The sequence below is a fragment of the Symphodus melops genome (genome assembly GCF_947650265.1).
Source record: "Symphodus melops genome assembly, chromosome: 7".
In the NCBI taxonomy this organism is placed as follows: domain Eukaryota; kingdom Metazoa; phylum Chordata; class Actinopteri; order Labriformes; family Labridae; genus Symphodus; species Symphodus melops.
The window spans coordinates 3025901-3043132 of NC_136697.1; the positions used below are offsets into that span (position 1 = coordinate 3025901).

At 44.2% G+C, this 17232-nt stretch overlaps 1 protein-coding gene across 1 annotated transcript; it reads right to left on the reverse strand.

Moving 5' to 3' along the window:
- Positions 1-12307: 12307 nt before the first annotated feature.
- Positions 12308-15990, reverse strand: LOC306826227 (sterile alpha motif domain-containing protein 3-like). The gene is made up of 4 exons (XM_079347416.1): positions 15096-15990; positions 14798-14956; positions 14618-14707; positions 12308-13431 (listed from the first exon to the last, which is right to left on the reverse strand). Exons 1-4 carry the CDS (start codon positions 15621-15623, stop codon positions 13102-13104), a joined length of 1107 nt encoding a protein of 368 aa, XP_079203542.1. The 5' UTR covers positions 15624-15990; the 3' UTR covers positions 12308-13101.
- Between the last annotated feature and the right edge of the window lie 1242 nt (positions 15991-17232).

A 17232-nucleotide genomic window follows, 5' to 3' on the forward strand; every position in this document is an offset into this window, starting at 1 on the left:
GGTCTGGACCCAGACGCTGTACTATCTGTTATTTTCATTTGGATTAGCACTGAGTTCTTGACCATTACAGAGATCAATTTGAAACTGCTTGGCATCAACAGGGGGCCTGAGCCGGACGAGGGCGCAGGAGTCAGCAGGACGCTTAACGAGGGCGCAGGAGTTGCTTGAACCTCGAACAAGGACGCACACAGTCGCCAGAACCTCTACTAAGAGTTCATGAGTCGTTGCTGGGGCTCCCACAGACACACAGGAGTCGGCCGGACTGCAGAAGGAGAAGCAGGATGAACCCCCCAATCCAAAACAGGGGGTTGAAGCTTCTCAGCAGGCCCAGATACAGGGGACAGACAGCCCTCAGACAGAACAGGGACTGGACTATGTCGGAACCAGTGGCAGGAACAGAAAGCAGACAGCACTCCGCTGCTTCCACGGGGTAAAAGGAAACAGGAAGGACAATCCAACTGTTCTTCAGGTGTTGAATATCCCCCATGAAGGTGTTTAAATGATGTTTACAGGCCGCCACAACATCCGAGAGTTGGAAAGGCTACAACAAGCCAAGTCCAGCACACTGCAGTCCTCTTTCTGCAGGCCTCTGTGATAAGGATGAAGTGATCTGAGATCCTGACAGCTACACATGTTTTATACTGTTATAATACACAGATATACAACAAGTACCAGGCTCGGGACTCGAACCTGAAATCAACCGACTGCGACTTTGTCAGCAACACTTACAGCTTCTTACATTAGAGTATTGGACATTTACCTCTTCCGTTCCCCTCTTTCAGCTAAAGCACACGTCAATATCCTCCCTTAATTACTAAACCTTAACTACACACAGGCCTTTCAAATGAATCCATATCTGATCCCTCCTCCTCTGTCTGCACCGAGGCAGCGCTGGCCCCTGCACACATCCATCATTCATCCTGTGGTGGGTCAACATGTGTGTAACCCTCCTCCTCTTCACAAGCCTGGTTACAAGTGTTGGATCCAACCACAGGACTATCACGAGTCATGATCCCTTGGAAGCATTTCAGGAGCTTCAAGCTCACAGCGAGCCCTAAACTAATTCATCTGTTACGATTTCAACTCAGGAACCTGAGTGCAGCAGACAAACAGTGGTTGGTGTAAGGGCTGTTTATTGTGCAAAAGTGATGCAGGTATCCAAAAGAGAGGTTGAGGCAGGCAAGTATCAGATGACAGCAAAAATCCTTAAGATAGATAGATAGATAGATAGATACTTTATTGATCCCGAGGGAAATTCAAGGCATCCAGTAGCAGTATACAGACAGGCAGGACACAAGACATTAGTTACAATACACACCCGCTGTCCCCCCCCCCTCTGTATACAAATCCCCCAAACAGATTTAGCAGCCCCTATGTGACTAAGAATAAACATAATTATATGTTAAACCTGTGCAGTTAGCATTAGCAGTTAGACTTAAAACTAATATAGCATAATGTACATAACCTGTGAGGAGAGAAAAACATGTGTTGGTTAAAAGAGACCTGTAAACAGTTAAAGAGCCTTAGAAACAAGGTGCTGACCTTTAGAAACTAGTTCCATGTGCATGTACAGAGGTGTTTGAGCTTATGCCAGAGGTGTGAGTACAGTCATTAAACAGTCAATGCAGGAATGTAAATTGGCTCACCAACTTAAAGGAGCAGTGATTTGCATTAAGTGTCCTAGACAATATGGTGAAACCAGGAGTGGTTAGGGTGATAATCGTTAAGTACCCAACTATTGAGGGGCAGATTAGCATTCAGTGTTGGAGACAATAGAGTGAAACTTGACCTAATTAGGGTGATCATGTCAACCCTTACAGATGTAGCATAACACAACAGTAGGATGAAACCAGACATGACTAGGGTGATTATCTTTGAAGTGACCAGTGCTCAGTAAAGTGACTATCAATATGCATTACAGTGTCCAACTGGGGGCTGACTCTGAGGTCAGCAGTGCAGGTGAGGAGTGAGAAAAAAGTGAAAAAAGATTCCAGGGATCACCGTGCGCTTCTTCCCTGCCGTGACAGTGAAGTGTTGTACAATCTGATGGCCAGGGGGACAAAAGAGTTCTTGAGTCTGTCCGTGGAGCACGACTGTGACAGCAGTCTTTCGCTGAACATGCTCCTCTGCCCAGTGAAGGTGCTGTGCAGAGGGTGGTGTGTGTTGTCCATGATGGAGAGCATTTTGTCCAGAGACCTCCTCTCTACCACTGACACCAGAGAGTCCAGCTTTGTACCCACCACAGAGCCGGCCCTCCTCACCAGTCTGTCCAGGCGTGCTGCGTCCCTCTTCTTGCAGCTTCCTCCCCAGCACACCACTGCGTAGAAGAGGACGCTGGACACCACAGACTGGTAGAACATCTGCAGCAGCTTTTTGCAGATGTTGAAGGACCCCAGCCTTCTCAGGAAGTACAGACGGCTCTGTCCCTTCCTGCAGGTAGTGTCCATGTTAGGCGACCAGTCCAGCTTGTCATCCAGTTGCAGCCCCAGATACCCGTAGGTCCTGACCACCTCCATGTCGACCCCGCCGATGGAAACAGGTTCAAGATGTGGTTTCTTCCTTCGGAAGTCCACCACCATCTCCTTGGTCTTGGAGGTGTTAAGCTGCAGATGGTTGGCACTGCACCACGTCACAAAGTCCTCGATCAGGCTCCTGTACTCCTCCTCCTGTCCATCCCTGACACAAGCAACTATCGCAGTGTCGTCCGAGTATTTCTGCATGTGGCAGAGCTCAGAGTTATACTGGAAGTCCGAGGTGTACAGGGTGAACAGGGCGGGGGAGAGCACGGTCCCCTGTGGTGCTCCGGTGCTGCTGACCACAGTGTCAGATGTGCAGTCCTTCAGTCTGACGTACTGTGGTCTCTCTGTGAGGTAGTCCGTGATCCACCTCACCAGGTGCGAGTCCACCCTCATCTCGGTCAGCTTGTCTCTCAGTAGGAGGGGATGGATGGTGTCGAAAGCGCTTGAGAAATCAAAGAACATGATTCTCATCACGCTGCTCCCTTTGTCCAGATGAGGGTAAGCCCTGTGTAGAAGATAGAGGATGGCATCGTCCACGCCCACCTTTGCCTGGTATGCAAACTGCAGGGGATCCTGTGCGTGTTGTACCTGGGGTCTGAGGTGTTGGAGCAGCAGCCGTTCGAAGGTCTTCATAACGTGGGATGTCAGAGCGATTGGTCTGAAGTCGCCTGGCTCACTGGGGTTCTTCTTCTTGGGGACAGGGGTGAGGCACGAGGTCTTCCAGAGCACAGGAACCTTCCCGAGCCGCAGGCTCATGTTGAAGATATGCTGAAGTGGCTCCTCCAGCTCAGCAGAGCAGGCCTTTAGCATCCTGGGACACACCTTGTCTGGGCCTGCTGCCTTCCTGGGGCGGAGTCTCTTCAGCTCCTTGCTCACCTGGTCTCTGGTGATGGTGGGGGGGAGGGGGGATGGATTGTCACTGGAGGTTGTATCTGTTCTGGTGGAGGTGTTGGGGGGAGTGAGAGGGGGGGAGGGGGTGTGTGGAGGGGTGCTGGGGGGGGGAGGAGGGGTGCTGGGGGGGGGAGGAGTGAGAGGGGGGGAGGGGGTGTGTGGAGGGGGGGAGGGGGTGTGTAGAGGGGTGCTGGGGGGACAGGCACTGGCTGCAGCGACGGGGCTGTCGAACCTGTTAAAAAACAAGTTGAGCTGGTTTGCTCTCTCAGGGTCCCCGTCTTCTGCGTTGTTGTTTTTCTTCCTGCAGCCTGTGATGGTCTTCATGCCCTCCCAGACCTCTCTCATGTTATTATTATTAAGAAACTAGCAAAGAAACTATTGGTTCTCAAAGAAGCCGGCTCTTTCTACCACTGGTGGTGAGCAGAGGATCTGACAGAGAGGGGAGGCACACCGGGCTTATAAACACTGCAGGCTTGTTAGTGGAACAGGAAACAGGTGAGCAGCAAGGAGGAGGTGGAGAGTCTTGACCAGGTCATAAGGAGGCTGGAGCGGAGAGTGCTAAGCCACACCTGCCACACAAACAGGGACAGACAGACACGGGGGGAGGGGACACACACACACACACACACAGGAAAACACAGGCTGAGATTTCATTGCAGCCAGTTTGACCACCAAAGATAATATTCATACACTTCAAGAACAGTGGCATTCAGCTTTATATTTAACATCATGTATTTATTTTAAAATAAAGATATATGCTTGTTTAAGCAAAGTCTTACTATGAGGCCACAACAAATATCCAAGGATAGAAGTGTCAGCATCAACATAACAACCAAAACAAGCAAATAAATCGACCTTAAAGGGTGAGCTGACGGGGGCTGAATGGGATCCACAAGGCGGACGAACCTTGAGGAGGAGCAAGGGAAGAGCAGAGACCATCATGCAGATGTTCTGGTGGCAGGTCAGAGGCAGTAAAGGGTCCTGTAGGGAGGCCGTTTGGTGGCAGGTCAGAGGCAGTAAAGGGACCTGTAGGGAGGCCGTTTGGTGGCAGGTCAGAGGCAGTAAAGGGACCTGTAGGGAATCCGTTTGGTGGCAGGTCAGAGGCAGTAAAGGGACCTGTAGGGAGGCCGTTTGGTGGCAGGTCAGAGGCAGTAAAGGGTCCTGTAGGGAGGCCGTTTGGTGGCAGGTCAGAGGCAGTAAAGGGACCTGTAGGGAGGCCGTTTGGTGGCAGGTCAGAGGCAGTAAAGGGACCTGTAGGGAGGCCGTTTGGTGGCAGGTCAGAGGCAGTAAAGGGACCTGTAGGGAGGCCGTTTGGTGGCAGGTCAGAGGCAGTAAAGGGACCTGTAGGGAGGCCGTTTGGTGGCAGGTCAGAGGCAGTAAAGGGTCCTGTAGGGAGGCCGTTTGGTGGCAGGTCAGAGGCAGTAAAGGGACCTGTAGGGAGGCCGTTTGGTGGCAGGTCAGAGGCAGTAAAGGGACCTGTAGGGAGGCCGTTTGGTGGCAGGTCAGAGGCAGTAAAGGGACCTGTAGGGAGGCCGTTTGGTGGCAGGTCAGAGGCAGTAAAGGGACCTGTAGGGAGGCCGTTTGGTGGCAGGTCAGAGGCAGTAAAGGGTCCTGTAGGGAGGCCGTTTGGTGGCAGGTCAGAGGCAGTAAAGGGTCCTGTAGGGAGGCCGTTTGGTGGCAGGTCAGAGGCAGTAAAGGGACCTGTAGGGAGGCCGTTTGGTGGCAGGTCAGAGGCAGTAAAGGGACCTGTAGGGAGGCCGTTTGGTGGCAGGTCAGAGGCAGTAAAGGGTCCTGTAGGGAGGCCGTTTGGTGGCAGGTCAGAGGCAGTAAAGGGACCTGTAGGGAGGCCGTTTGGTGGCAGGTCAGAGGCAGTAAAGGGTCCTGTAGGGAGGCCGTTTGGTGGCAGGTCAGAGGCAGTAAAGGGACCTGTAGGGAGGCCGTTTGGTGGCAGGTCAGAGGCAGTAAAGGGTCCTGTAGGGAGGCCGTTTGAGGCCGTCATTTTACGCCAGACCACCAAAGGAGATCCAAGAGCAGCTTCAACATGCTGGGCAGAACTGGACCAGAGGAACCTCAACTGTCAAGCTGACAAGAGGACCAACTGGACTCCTGGCCCTGAATCTCCAGCGATGCTCGGCAGGAGAAAGTCCGCTCCTGCAGTTCCAGCTCTGAGACGGTCCTCAAGGTGATAGGTCAGAGGATTGTGCTGGTTCTAGCAAGGACAACAAAATCTTAAATTATATGAGAAAACAGCCACAAAAACAGGTTTTACATGACTCTGCCTCATTTGTATTTTCTCTCCTGATTGTCGTGTCTGCCAGGTGTAGCTCCTGATAGGTGAAGTTGACTTTGTAGCCCGAGATGTCCCACTCCCAAAGACTCAACACAGAGACATGAGTGCTAAATGTTGTAATAGTTAGCAGACATCCCCAGCTGCATTGTTATCTGCACTTTAGTGCAGACTTCTGCGTATACAAATAACTTAATCATAAATATTAAAAGTTCATATTCTCTTGGAAGCTGTCTGCTTTCTCTCTTCAAGGTTCAAGGTTGTCAATTCCAAAATATGTCAGACATACAGTGAAATCGAAATAACGTTTCCCCCCTCCCCACGGTGCAAGATAAAATAAGGTACAGTAAAAATATGAAATAAATAATATTTACACTAATAATATCTAAATGTGCATTAAGTACAAAGTTAAATAAAATAGAATCTAAAACAAGCTTGGAGAAAAAGTGAAACTTGTGCATGTGTGCAATGTGCAATAAATGTCCAGAGTTCTGTTTCAACGTTCAAACAGGAGGAGGTTCCAACGTTCAGTGTTCATGGGGGCAGAGAGGAGGGAAGGGAGGGAAGGGAGGGAAGGGAGGGAAGGGAGGGAAGGGAGGGGAGAGAGTTCAGCTTCCTGACAGCTTGGTGGAAGAAGCTGTTTCTCAGTCTGCTCGAGCCGGCCCGCAGGCTGCCGTACCGTCTCCCCGATGGCAGGAAGCTGAAGAGGCTGTGTGAGGGGTGGGTGGGTTTCTCTTCACTCCACACAGCCTGTTGTCCTCTCATGCAAACTTTCTGAGGCACAACTCGATAAGACAAACACAAAGTCTGCAGATTATAAATGCAGATTCCACAGATGATGGAACTTCTTTTTAATCTCTTGGTCTTATCTTTAGTGAAGTGTGCTCTGAGGGATGCAAATGATGACGCTTATTTCTTTGTTGAAGCTTTTCACAGCATTACTTATGCATCAAATGTTATCATGCAAACTAGATTATCTATCTCTCTATATGAGCACCCCCAACTCCCCCCCTCACCTTCTGCAGACACAAATGATCTCCACCCTGTGAGTAATCCACCGACATGTTGTCTCAGCCTCACACCCTGGAGCTCCTTTGGAACTGGAGCGTCGTGTGATCAGATCTTCATTTGTCCGGCTCACTGAGGACGATGTTGAATCTTTGTGCAGCCTCGATGTCACCCTCAGAGGAGTGAATATTCACTGTGTGTTGAAGACGCTGATTCAAAGAGTAGGACATTTTGTTTACTCCTAATAAAGGGACAATCATTAGGATTCAAGGACCATGTACATATTTATATACTGCATGCATGACACATGCAAAGCACTCAATGTCCTCGTCATTTTCTCATTGAACATGAATAATTAATATGAACGTTTTTTTTCTGCATATCTGGGCCCAGCTTTAACACAGTGATACTCTTACTCATGTTTCATCTGCATCTCTTTCTGCATATTTCAGTCGTTCCTTTTAGATTTGTTTAATATTCAATGGCTAAATTCTTCTCAGCAAGACGACTTTGTGTAAAGTCCCTGATCGGACACACTCACATCTCTGTATGTGTTTGTTTGGTCTGTAAAGAGAAGACTTCTTGTGGTCAAATGACTCCAGAAGAAAAAAGTGAGCTGATGATGAGCCTGAGCAGAAAGGAAGGCTCCTTTATGTTGACTGGTTACACACCCTGTACCGAAATGTCCATTAAGACAGCAGAAATAGGAGTGTGTGTGTGCCAGTGTTCATGTCTTTATCAGCACACACTCTCAGTTCATTAACAAAATAATAATAACTTTATTTATAGTGTAATTTTCAAGCCAGAGGCACAAGTGTACATACAAACACAATCAATGAAGCAGTGGCCTCCAAAAGAAAATTAAGCTTAAAATTACATGACTGAACAAGAGATCAGTAATAAGTAAAACAGATCAAATTAGTTTTCAGTGTGTAAAAATGTTTCTTAAGATGGGATTTAAAAACACAAGCAGCAGCTCCAATATAAACAGGAAGTACAGAGAAAGCTGCTGAATCTGGACTGTGGCCTCGCCCTGCAGATCATTGTGGTTTGGAAGGAGTTCATGTCCAGTGGCAAAGTAAAGTATTGTTAAAAGTAAAACTGTAAAATGGATTCTTAAAGAAATGTGTAAGCAGTGTAAAGAAGCTGAAGCTGGGCTGATTTGAGCACAGCGTTTTGTCTCTGTCACGTCTGGCTGCAGAGTTTTGTGCAGACTGACTTTTGGCTACAACAGGGTGTTGCAGTAATCGAGGCGTGATGAAATGAATGCATGAATAATTTCTTGCCATTCAAAACTCTCAAGATCGCCTTACAAGCAAAGATAAAAGCAGCAAAGTGACAATTAAATCAATAAACTAAACCCTGAAAAGACACATTTCAAGATTTAGTGGATTTATTTATTTATTTTTTGATAGGACGGTGTCATGGTTTCTGCTGGAGCTTCCTGCTCCTGATACCCCGCCTTCCTGCACTCACTCCTCTGCTCACTGTCCATTCTGCACCTGCCAGCCTTCCCCCCTGTTCTTGGTCTCCGCCCATTTCCTGTGCCGTCTCAGCCTATCATCTGTCAGCCTCCTGGATCCTGCCACTCACCTGTTGCTCATCTGCTCATTACCCTCTCTATATAAACTTGGTCAACCGCCCCTCTTATTTGTCTGATCGTCATAGTTGTTACCGCCTGCAGAGCCTCAAGCCAGTTTGTTATCACCTGTTGGATATCTCCCTGTATTACTTGGGACTGGATTTCTTGACTTTTTTCTTGTTCTTGTTTTTGTTTATGGACATATGGTACTCTGCCTTAAAGATCAAGTAAAGTTTCAGTTTTTTTGCCTTACTCCTGCCTCTGCTTGTTCATTCTGCTATTGGGTCTTCTCTGAACCGTAACAGACGGGTAATCTGTGTTTTTTACACTTACGAAACAAGTTGATATACAACAAGCCAGATGAAGTGTGTGTGTAGGTATCTATTAGTTTGTGCGGGTGTGTGTGTGTGCGCATATGTGTGTGTTTAATAGATTTTTTTTTAAAGAGATTGTTTTAATTGAGTGGGAAGAAAGAGATCAAGAAACACAGTTCACAACAGACAAAAAAATGAATAATTAAGTAAAATAGATGACTAGTTTATCACGACCAGATGAGGAGACCCAAACGCACAACTCGAGGGCAAAGGCAGTTTCACAATCTGTTTATTACAGGCAGGGTTCGGTACATGGGAGTCAATCAATCCAGGCAGAGGTATCAAAAACAGAAGGCAGGAATCAGAGTCAAAAACACACTGGGTCAGAACAGGAAGGCTAAACAGAAGAGTGCTGGTAACGCTGCTACAGAGAGACAAGACGAACTGACACAGAGTGAAGCAGACATTAATTAAAACCGCAAGCGGTGATGAAGGGACCGAAGCACCCCGCGCATGTCGGCGCGTGTCGCGACCGCGAGAGTGCGGCGGCGGGAGTGCAGCCGCGACACGTGGCCAAGCAGCAGGCCTTACAGTCATCGAAAGTTAAAAAATTGGAGTGCGCAAAGACATCAAAGTTTGATGGTACGCCGTGGCCACGCCCTTTGACGAAATAACATGCGGAGCACAACGAGAGATCTTCAACATGTCTAGAACACACTAAGATTGAGTTCGCGATGATCGGATAAACGCTTTTGGAGGAGTTCATTCAGATAGCTAACCTGTGAAACGTGAATTTCAGCCATTCAAAAAAAATATGGCGGACTTCCTGTTGGGTTTTGACCATTGGTGTAAGAGGATTTTATGTAGCACCTGACATGCCCAATGAGCATAAAACATTTCATGTATGTAGGACAAAGAAAGCTTTATGGGGAGGCCATTTTTAAGAATTCATGGGGGCGCCACTGAGTCATGTAGCCACGCCCACTTATTAAAACAGCATGACAAGTTTATTTTTTCTGCTGGGATCATGCGTGTTATGTTTGATGACTCTACGCCTATATTAAGTACTATAACAAACTACTTCCTGTTTATGAGGAACAACGCGTCCGTACGACCACGCCCTTTAACGAAATAACGTGCAGAGCACAACGAGAGATCTTCAACATGTCAAGATCACACAGACACTGACTTTTTGTCAATCGGATAAACGCTTTTATAGGAGTTCGTTCAAATAGGTAACCTTTAAAATGAGAATTTTCGCCATTAAAAAAAAATATGGCGGACTTCCTGTTTAGTTTTGACTATGTGTGCAAGAGGATTTATTGTAGTTCCTGACATTATTAACATACAAAAAAATTGTCATGCATGTCAGAGAAAAAAACCTCTATGGGGAGGCCTTTCGGAAAGGAAAAATAGGGGTGAGCCGAGACATCAATGTTTGATGGTACGCCATGGCCACGCCCTTAAACGAAATAACGTGCAGAGCACAACGAGAGATCTTCAACATGTCTAGAATACACAGACACTGAGTTTACGATGATCGGATAAACGCTGTTGGAGGAGTTTGTTCAAATAGCTAACCTGTGAAAGAGGAGTTTCGGCCATTTTTGTTGCATTCAACAAAATATGGCGGACTTCCTGTTTGGTTATGACGATGGGTGTGAGAGGAATTTATGTAGCTCCTGACATGCTTAAGAAGCATAAAAAAAATCATGCACGTAGGACAAAAAAACCTCTATAGGGAGGCCTTTTTGAAAATTTCAAGGTGGCGCCACTGAGTCATTTAGCCACGCCCACTTATTCTAACAACATGACAAGTTTAACTTTTCCCCAGGGATCATGTGTCTGATGTTTGATGAATGTATGACTATATTAAGACCCATAACAAACTACTTCCTGTTTGTGAAGAACAACGCGTCCATATGACCACGCCCTTTAACGAAATAACGTGCGGAGCCCAACGAGAGATCTTCAACATGTCGAGAACACACTGACATTCTCATTGTGTCAATCGGATAATTGCTTTTGGAGGAGTTCGTTCAAATAGCTAACCTGTGTAACGTGAATTTTCGCCATTGAAAAAAAATATGGTGGACTTCCTGTTTAGTATTGACTATGGGTGTAAGAGGATTTTATGTGAGATCTCGCATGCTGAATGTGCCTAAAAATTTTCGTGCACGTACAATGAAAAAACCTCAATGGGGAGGCCCTTTTGAAAATTTGAAGGGGGCGCCACTGAGTCATCTTGCGAAAAAAATTTACGAAATGACGAGGATATCAAATTTTTCGCCAGACCCGATGATGTTGGAGATTTTGATGAGTTTTCATTCACGTTCAAGCCGTCAAAAGTGGCTCCAAAGATGAGGAAGAAAAAAGAAAACGACAAAAATAATCATTTGAAAAACAATAGGGTCCTTCGCACTGGTCAGTGCTTCGGTCCCTAAATACTGGTGGAGTTAACAAGACTCAGGTGAGACACATCAGGTAATCAGCAGGCTGGGAAACACAGGGGGAAGGGCATGCAGCCAACACACCTGAAACGAGACACAGGGTAAGTAACAAGTAAAACAGAAACACAATGAGGGGAAACAGAAATAAACAGACACTTAACCCGGGGATGTGATATAGTTGAATGATTTGAAGTGATAACAAAAGTGTGTTATTTTTCACCCCAACAATAAACAAGCAGCAGCAAATCTGCAACAGAGTTCAGCCCCGTTTCCACCGAGCGGTCCGGCTCGGATCGTCTCAGTGCGACACGCATTTTGCGGCATTTCCATAGACTAATCCCGGGAAACATTCCCAAATAACCGATCCTTACCGTCCCACTTTTTGGGACCCTTCTGTTGGGGTGCCAAGAATGTCGAGCCGACCCGGAAAGGTGGCGCTAAACACTGCAGTCCTCTGATTGGTTGAAAGAATCGTCACTTCCCGTGTTACATCAGTAAACAAAACCCCGCCGTGTTTAAAGCATTGACTGTAACACAGCTGATTGTTTACGTCTGTATTTCTCCTCGCAGCACACAGCCTTCTCTGAAACAAAGCTGGATTGAGTTCTTCGAATAAAAAGTGACAGAGGAGATGAACTGCTGGATGTCTTCTTTGTTGGTTTTGTTTGTGTAGCATTTTTCTCCTTTGTTGAGTTTATTAGTTAGCGGTTAGCGGTTAGCTGTTAGCTGCTATCATATGACGCTAGTTACATTGCGGGTATCGTCATCCGGCTTACAAGCCGCCTATCAAATAGGGCGTGGGTGGCTGTGGAAACGCAAACGCAAAGATCATCGAACCAAACTGTACCGAACTGTACACTGTAAGACATTTTAAGTCAGTAAAACTTAGAAATGAAAGTTCACCTGCTGCCTTACAAATGTGAGTAAACTCAACTTGAAAGTAACCATTGTTTGAACTCAAACTGTTAAGTTATACAAGTTGTTTAACTAATGATAGTTTGTATTTTCAACTTGAGTCTCAAAGTTAAGTCCACTTACTATGTTGAATTGTCCATTCATGAAAACTCACATTATCTTGTCCTGTAAACTTACAATTCCCTGTCATTTCAACTTACACTTTTAAGTTAAAATGACTTTGTAATATTTCATATTAAGTGCTATTTTAAGTTAAAAGGGCTAAAGTATTTAAATTGTTTAAACTTTATTCCTACTCTTGACTATACTAATCTAGACTTTACAGTGAATCAATTTAGAGCTTCTTTGTTCAAAAACAAAACTTTATTTTAACAATGCTCATGCCTTAACATTTGCAATGTATTGTCCCCATACAACACTAGAAAGTGGAGATTAGACACAGCAGTTGCGCAGCTGGCTAGGTGTACCAAAACATTTACATAGCTTTAATATAATAAGCTAAGTAAAATTAATAGACAAGAGCATAACAATATTGCTTAACAATTATTTTAAAGTTAAAGTTGACTTTTTGACCTTAGCTTGCACACCACAAAATGGCTGTTTCAACAATATATATCAAGCTGTTCTGTGCAAAAGCAATTATGAACAGTGCAGAATAACAATAACATTCCTCTCAGTTAAGATCTTGCGATATGTTTTGCAACATGTTTTGCGAAAAATAGTGATGCTGAAGTTATTCTCTATATGAACAGGTTTATATAATGCTATGGCATTGGTTTACACATCACTAAGGTCACTGCTTTAACAATATTGTATCAAGTTGTTCTGTGCAAACTCAGTTATGAACAATGCAGAACATTAACTTCACTAACATTCTTCACAATGTCAAAAAAGTACATAAACAGTCTGGACATTTATTCCGACAGTTCTTATAGTAGTGCTTCAATTTGGTTCGACTTGGCCTGTAGTTCTGAATGGATCAGAAGGCTCTTTATTATTCTCCAGAGGACACAACAATTCTGTATTGTTTTTGATTTTTCCATCTTCGGTACATAAACTGCTCTCTCGAGAAGTAACAATGAGCAAAGCAGAAAAAGCTTTCTTCCAGTTAGGACTTACAGGTATCCTTTTCAGTTTACAAACGATACCTCAGTAGCTTGTTTCTGAGTCCATGTATCCTGGCTGAACAGTGGTCAGGTTTTATTTTCATGATGACCCTTTGCATGAATTCAAATGAGTACTTCATCTCAGAAGGATATTCCAGATTCAGGCAGTAGATTGTTCCCATTAGCATCGTGAAACCAGTGGCCACATCTCTTACATTAGAAAGAATGATTGTCTCCTCTACCACCACAGCCACATTAAAGACTTGCATTGGGAATGCATCATGCAGAACGCCTTCATGTCCAATGAGAAGTCCGACACGCATTCCCTTCATTAAGATGTCCAGGGTTTCACCATGAACCTGAAACAATTGGACAAATTCAATTGTTATTTTGTTGCATGTAATTCAGAAAAATAATGTTAGTAATAAGTTGCCACTAAATTGGCAAAACTTGTTCATGATTGAGAATGCAAGAAGAAGAAAAACATCAACTAAAAAAAAGTGTACATTATATTATTGCAATTCAACCGGTGTATTGTTTAAAAAAAATTGTTTAGTCTCCTTTAGATAGACCAGAGACTTTGCTGCCTTTAAAAAGCTCAGGGGGAGCCATCGTCCTCTATTAGTTAACGTATAGTTTATTTCTGAAGTCATGGCTGAATATTTAGACGATTCAGAATACTTTGATGTGATACTTTAATTTGATTTGTGGATTCTCTCCATAATGTTGTCAAATCCTTACAATAATATATGTATTAAGAGGAGTAACAAAACAAACACCTGAGTATCACAACAGCATAGCTGGCTGAAACTCTGCAGCCTCTCTCTCCCTCTGTACTTCTGTTGCAGCTTCTCATCAATTCAAAAAAATAATGTAGGCCATCAAATTTAAATACCTCACCCAACTGTTCAAAATATTCTAAATATTCAGCCATCACTTCAGAAATAAACTACAACTTTCTGTACCTGCAGCTCCACCCATACTCCCCTGCTTCAAATAACAGACATAACAGGATGTAAACAAAGACGAGAAGCGACATCAGGTAAATAAAAAGGTAGAATTTGTCTCCATAATGTTGTCAGACACTTATTATAGCAATCTGAGCTAGTTAGTAACAAAACTAACACTTTTATTGGCATACTTTTGATGCAAGAAATATCCCCACACAACACCCGTTCAAACTTAGTTTTGGTTCTTATAATTCAGTTGCACCACTGGACTACCTACAAAAGGTACTGAGGAGCAGGCTACAAGCATGGAGAGCAACGTTTTAACAAAACAAAAATAAAAACTGCCTGGAAATGGTTAAAAATGATGGTTGTATTAAAATATACCTCATACTCAGCTATGCATTTATTGTGATTAACTTATGAAGTTCAGCAGTCTATATCATCATCACATTCTGTTTTCAAAACTGCCTATCAGTTAATTTTTAAACATTTGAACTGCCAGTAAGTTTTGAATGATGTACTAAACGTTAAATGAAAAAGGTTCCGCAATGTTGTGGAAAAAAAGGGATGTTTACATGTTAATATATTTTCTTACATCACACATCCTGATGATCTCTGAAGTATCCTCTGAGAAGAAACGTGGAAGACCAAGAAGGGCAGCTGTCCTCCGATTCTGGTTTGTGTCCTACATAAAGTTACACAAAAGTGAGTTCATGCAATATTTAAACTAGAATCCTAATGGAAGTTCACATTGACAAATTCACACTATACATACCTCTTTATCAAGGCACTGCATAACACTTTGAAGGGCCAACCTCCTGCCTGATGAAATGGCTGCTTTATACAACTGCAAGAGTCTCGGCACCCAAGCATCAAGTCCCTCCAGGAATGACAGCAGATCAGTGGTCACTATTCTACCGAACTCAGCTCTTATCTGAAACACAAGTAGTGGGGAAGCCAGTAAAGATCAAATTATGACATATGAAGATTACATCCTATCTGATAGCACTGCTGCTAAAGTAGACAAATACAGAACATTTGTGTTTGTGGATGTCTGAGTTAGCAATAGTTACCTGTCTCTCATTGAACAATGCAGGCCATCTGTTCATGAGTTCAGAGACGGGTGGCTCGTCACCAATTACTTCTTTTCTTCGCTGAGAGAATGTTGCAGTCATCAGTTCATCCAGGAACTGCAAGTCTGGATCACACTTCTGCGCCTCTAGAAGCATGGTCTTCCGATTCTCCTCAGATGTAAAGGCGCTTTGTCCTGCAGGTGGATCTGGCAAGTAATGGACCTCTCCCTTCTTTGACTTTTTTAACACCTTGCTGCTTGTTTGTCCCCTTTTTCTCTTATTTACAAGAACTTCAGGGCATCCAGCTGCCATCAGTCGCTGACGGTAATTGCCCATCTTGAATTTCAAGCTGAATACCCAGCAATACCATCCCTTCTCAGACCCCGGCTCTTTGAGACAAGGGTGCTTTGCTACAAGAGCTGTAGCTACACTTTCATAATGTTCCTTACTCGGATAGGCGGTGATTTTGGATATCATATCGGCTAGTTTGTCCAGTATTTCACTTTTGATGCCCTTGGAGATGACCATCACTGTTCCTTCCTTGGCATAGGCATCATTAGCTGCGGTCAGCTGAAGTTCAACATCATGGGAGAAATCAGGGATAATAAATGGATCTGGCCATTCCACTGATGAACTGTTACTCGGGGAACTCAAACTTGCAGTATCCAATGTTGAATCAGAAACAGCATCAGAATATGTGAACAAAACTTTCAGCGTTGCTCGGTCCGTTGGCAGATCTTTGATATCTGTCAAATTGCAAAGCTCATTTCCAAAGTCTGGATCTTCAAACTGCAGAAGGAAGTTTCCTCGTAAGCCAATACTGCTGCGCAGTTCTTCACATAACTTGTCGACAGACTCCGGAATGGTCTCTAAGGTGACACGCCTTATCTCTTGAGGGGACGCAATGACTCGGAGAAGCATCTTGGAGGCACCTACAGCTTTAACACAGACACACACAGAAAAAAAACAAAGCTGAAAACTGACAAACAGTAGAAGCAGCCTGGACTACAAATTGTACAGCCGTGGCCAAAAGTTTTGAGAATTTGTGGTCAATCCTCAAGCGGCGGGTGGACAAACAAAAACCCACAAATGCTGACAAATTATTAAACTGATTATTCATATTCCTCAGTCAGGTTGTGGCCCAGAAGTTGATTGACAGCATGCCAGGGTGAATTGCAGAGGTCTTAAAAAGAAGGTAAACACAGCAAATATTGACTCTTTGCATAAACTCTATTTATTGTCAATAAAAGCTTTTGATAATTATAAAATGCTTGTAATTATACTTCAGTATACCAGAGTAACATTTTACTAAAAGATCTAAAAACACTGAAGCAGTGAACTTTGTGAAAACTCATTTTTGTGTCATTCTCAAAACTTTTGACCACAGCTGTAGTATAAGAGTGAAGAAATGCATAGTCTGAAATAATGTGTGGGATTATGTTAGGCAAGCAGTAAATTAGCAAGGCTTAACTTTAACAAGTGTTAAATAAAAAGGATTTAAATGACCATGGGTGTTTTTATAGATACCTTATTGTAACATGAATGTCCTTGGACTGATGAGCAGCTTTCCATCAACACTGTACGCAGCCAGAGGAGTGTAGTCATTTAGCTGGTCCGGATCATCAACCACAGCTACTGCAGGCTCTTTTTTGGTCAGCTGGTAACACCTTAGATGGTCCAAAAATCCAGCTGTAAAGAGTTCAGTAACAAAAAATATGCGGCCTTCCACTAAACAAATGTCCAATATTCTCCCAAAATCAGGCAGTCCACTTGTGTGCCCAACTGAGAGTACCATTCCTTTTGAATATTTCGTCCCATTCAAAAAGGCAGTGGAGGTGAGTGAAACAGAGTCCAGACCTCTAAACTTGTTCCGAATAGCCACATTGACAGAAGCATCTAAAATACCCACAGACACAACAGATACCCGTCCTGTTTCGATGCTTGGCTTAAAAACACTTGGCATCTCTAGGTAATATGCCAGCATTAGTTGATGTCTTGTAGCCAAAGTGTGCAAAATATTTTTGAAGTTGCCAGCATCACGAACCACCTTTTTGAAAAAGGAATGTTTAGCCTCAAATCTTATTGTCCAAAAGTCAATTACAGGACCAAATTTTTTGATTAATGTCGGATAATGTTC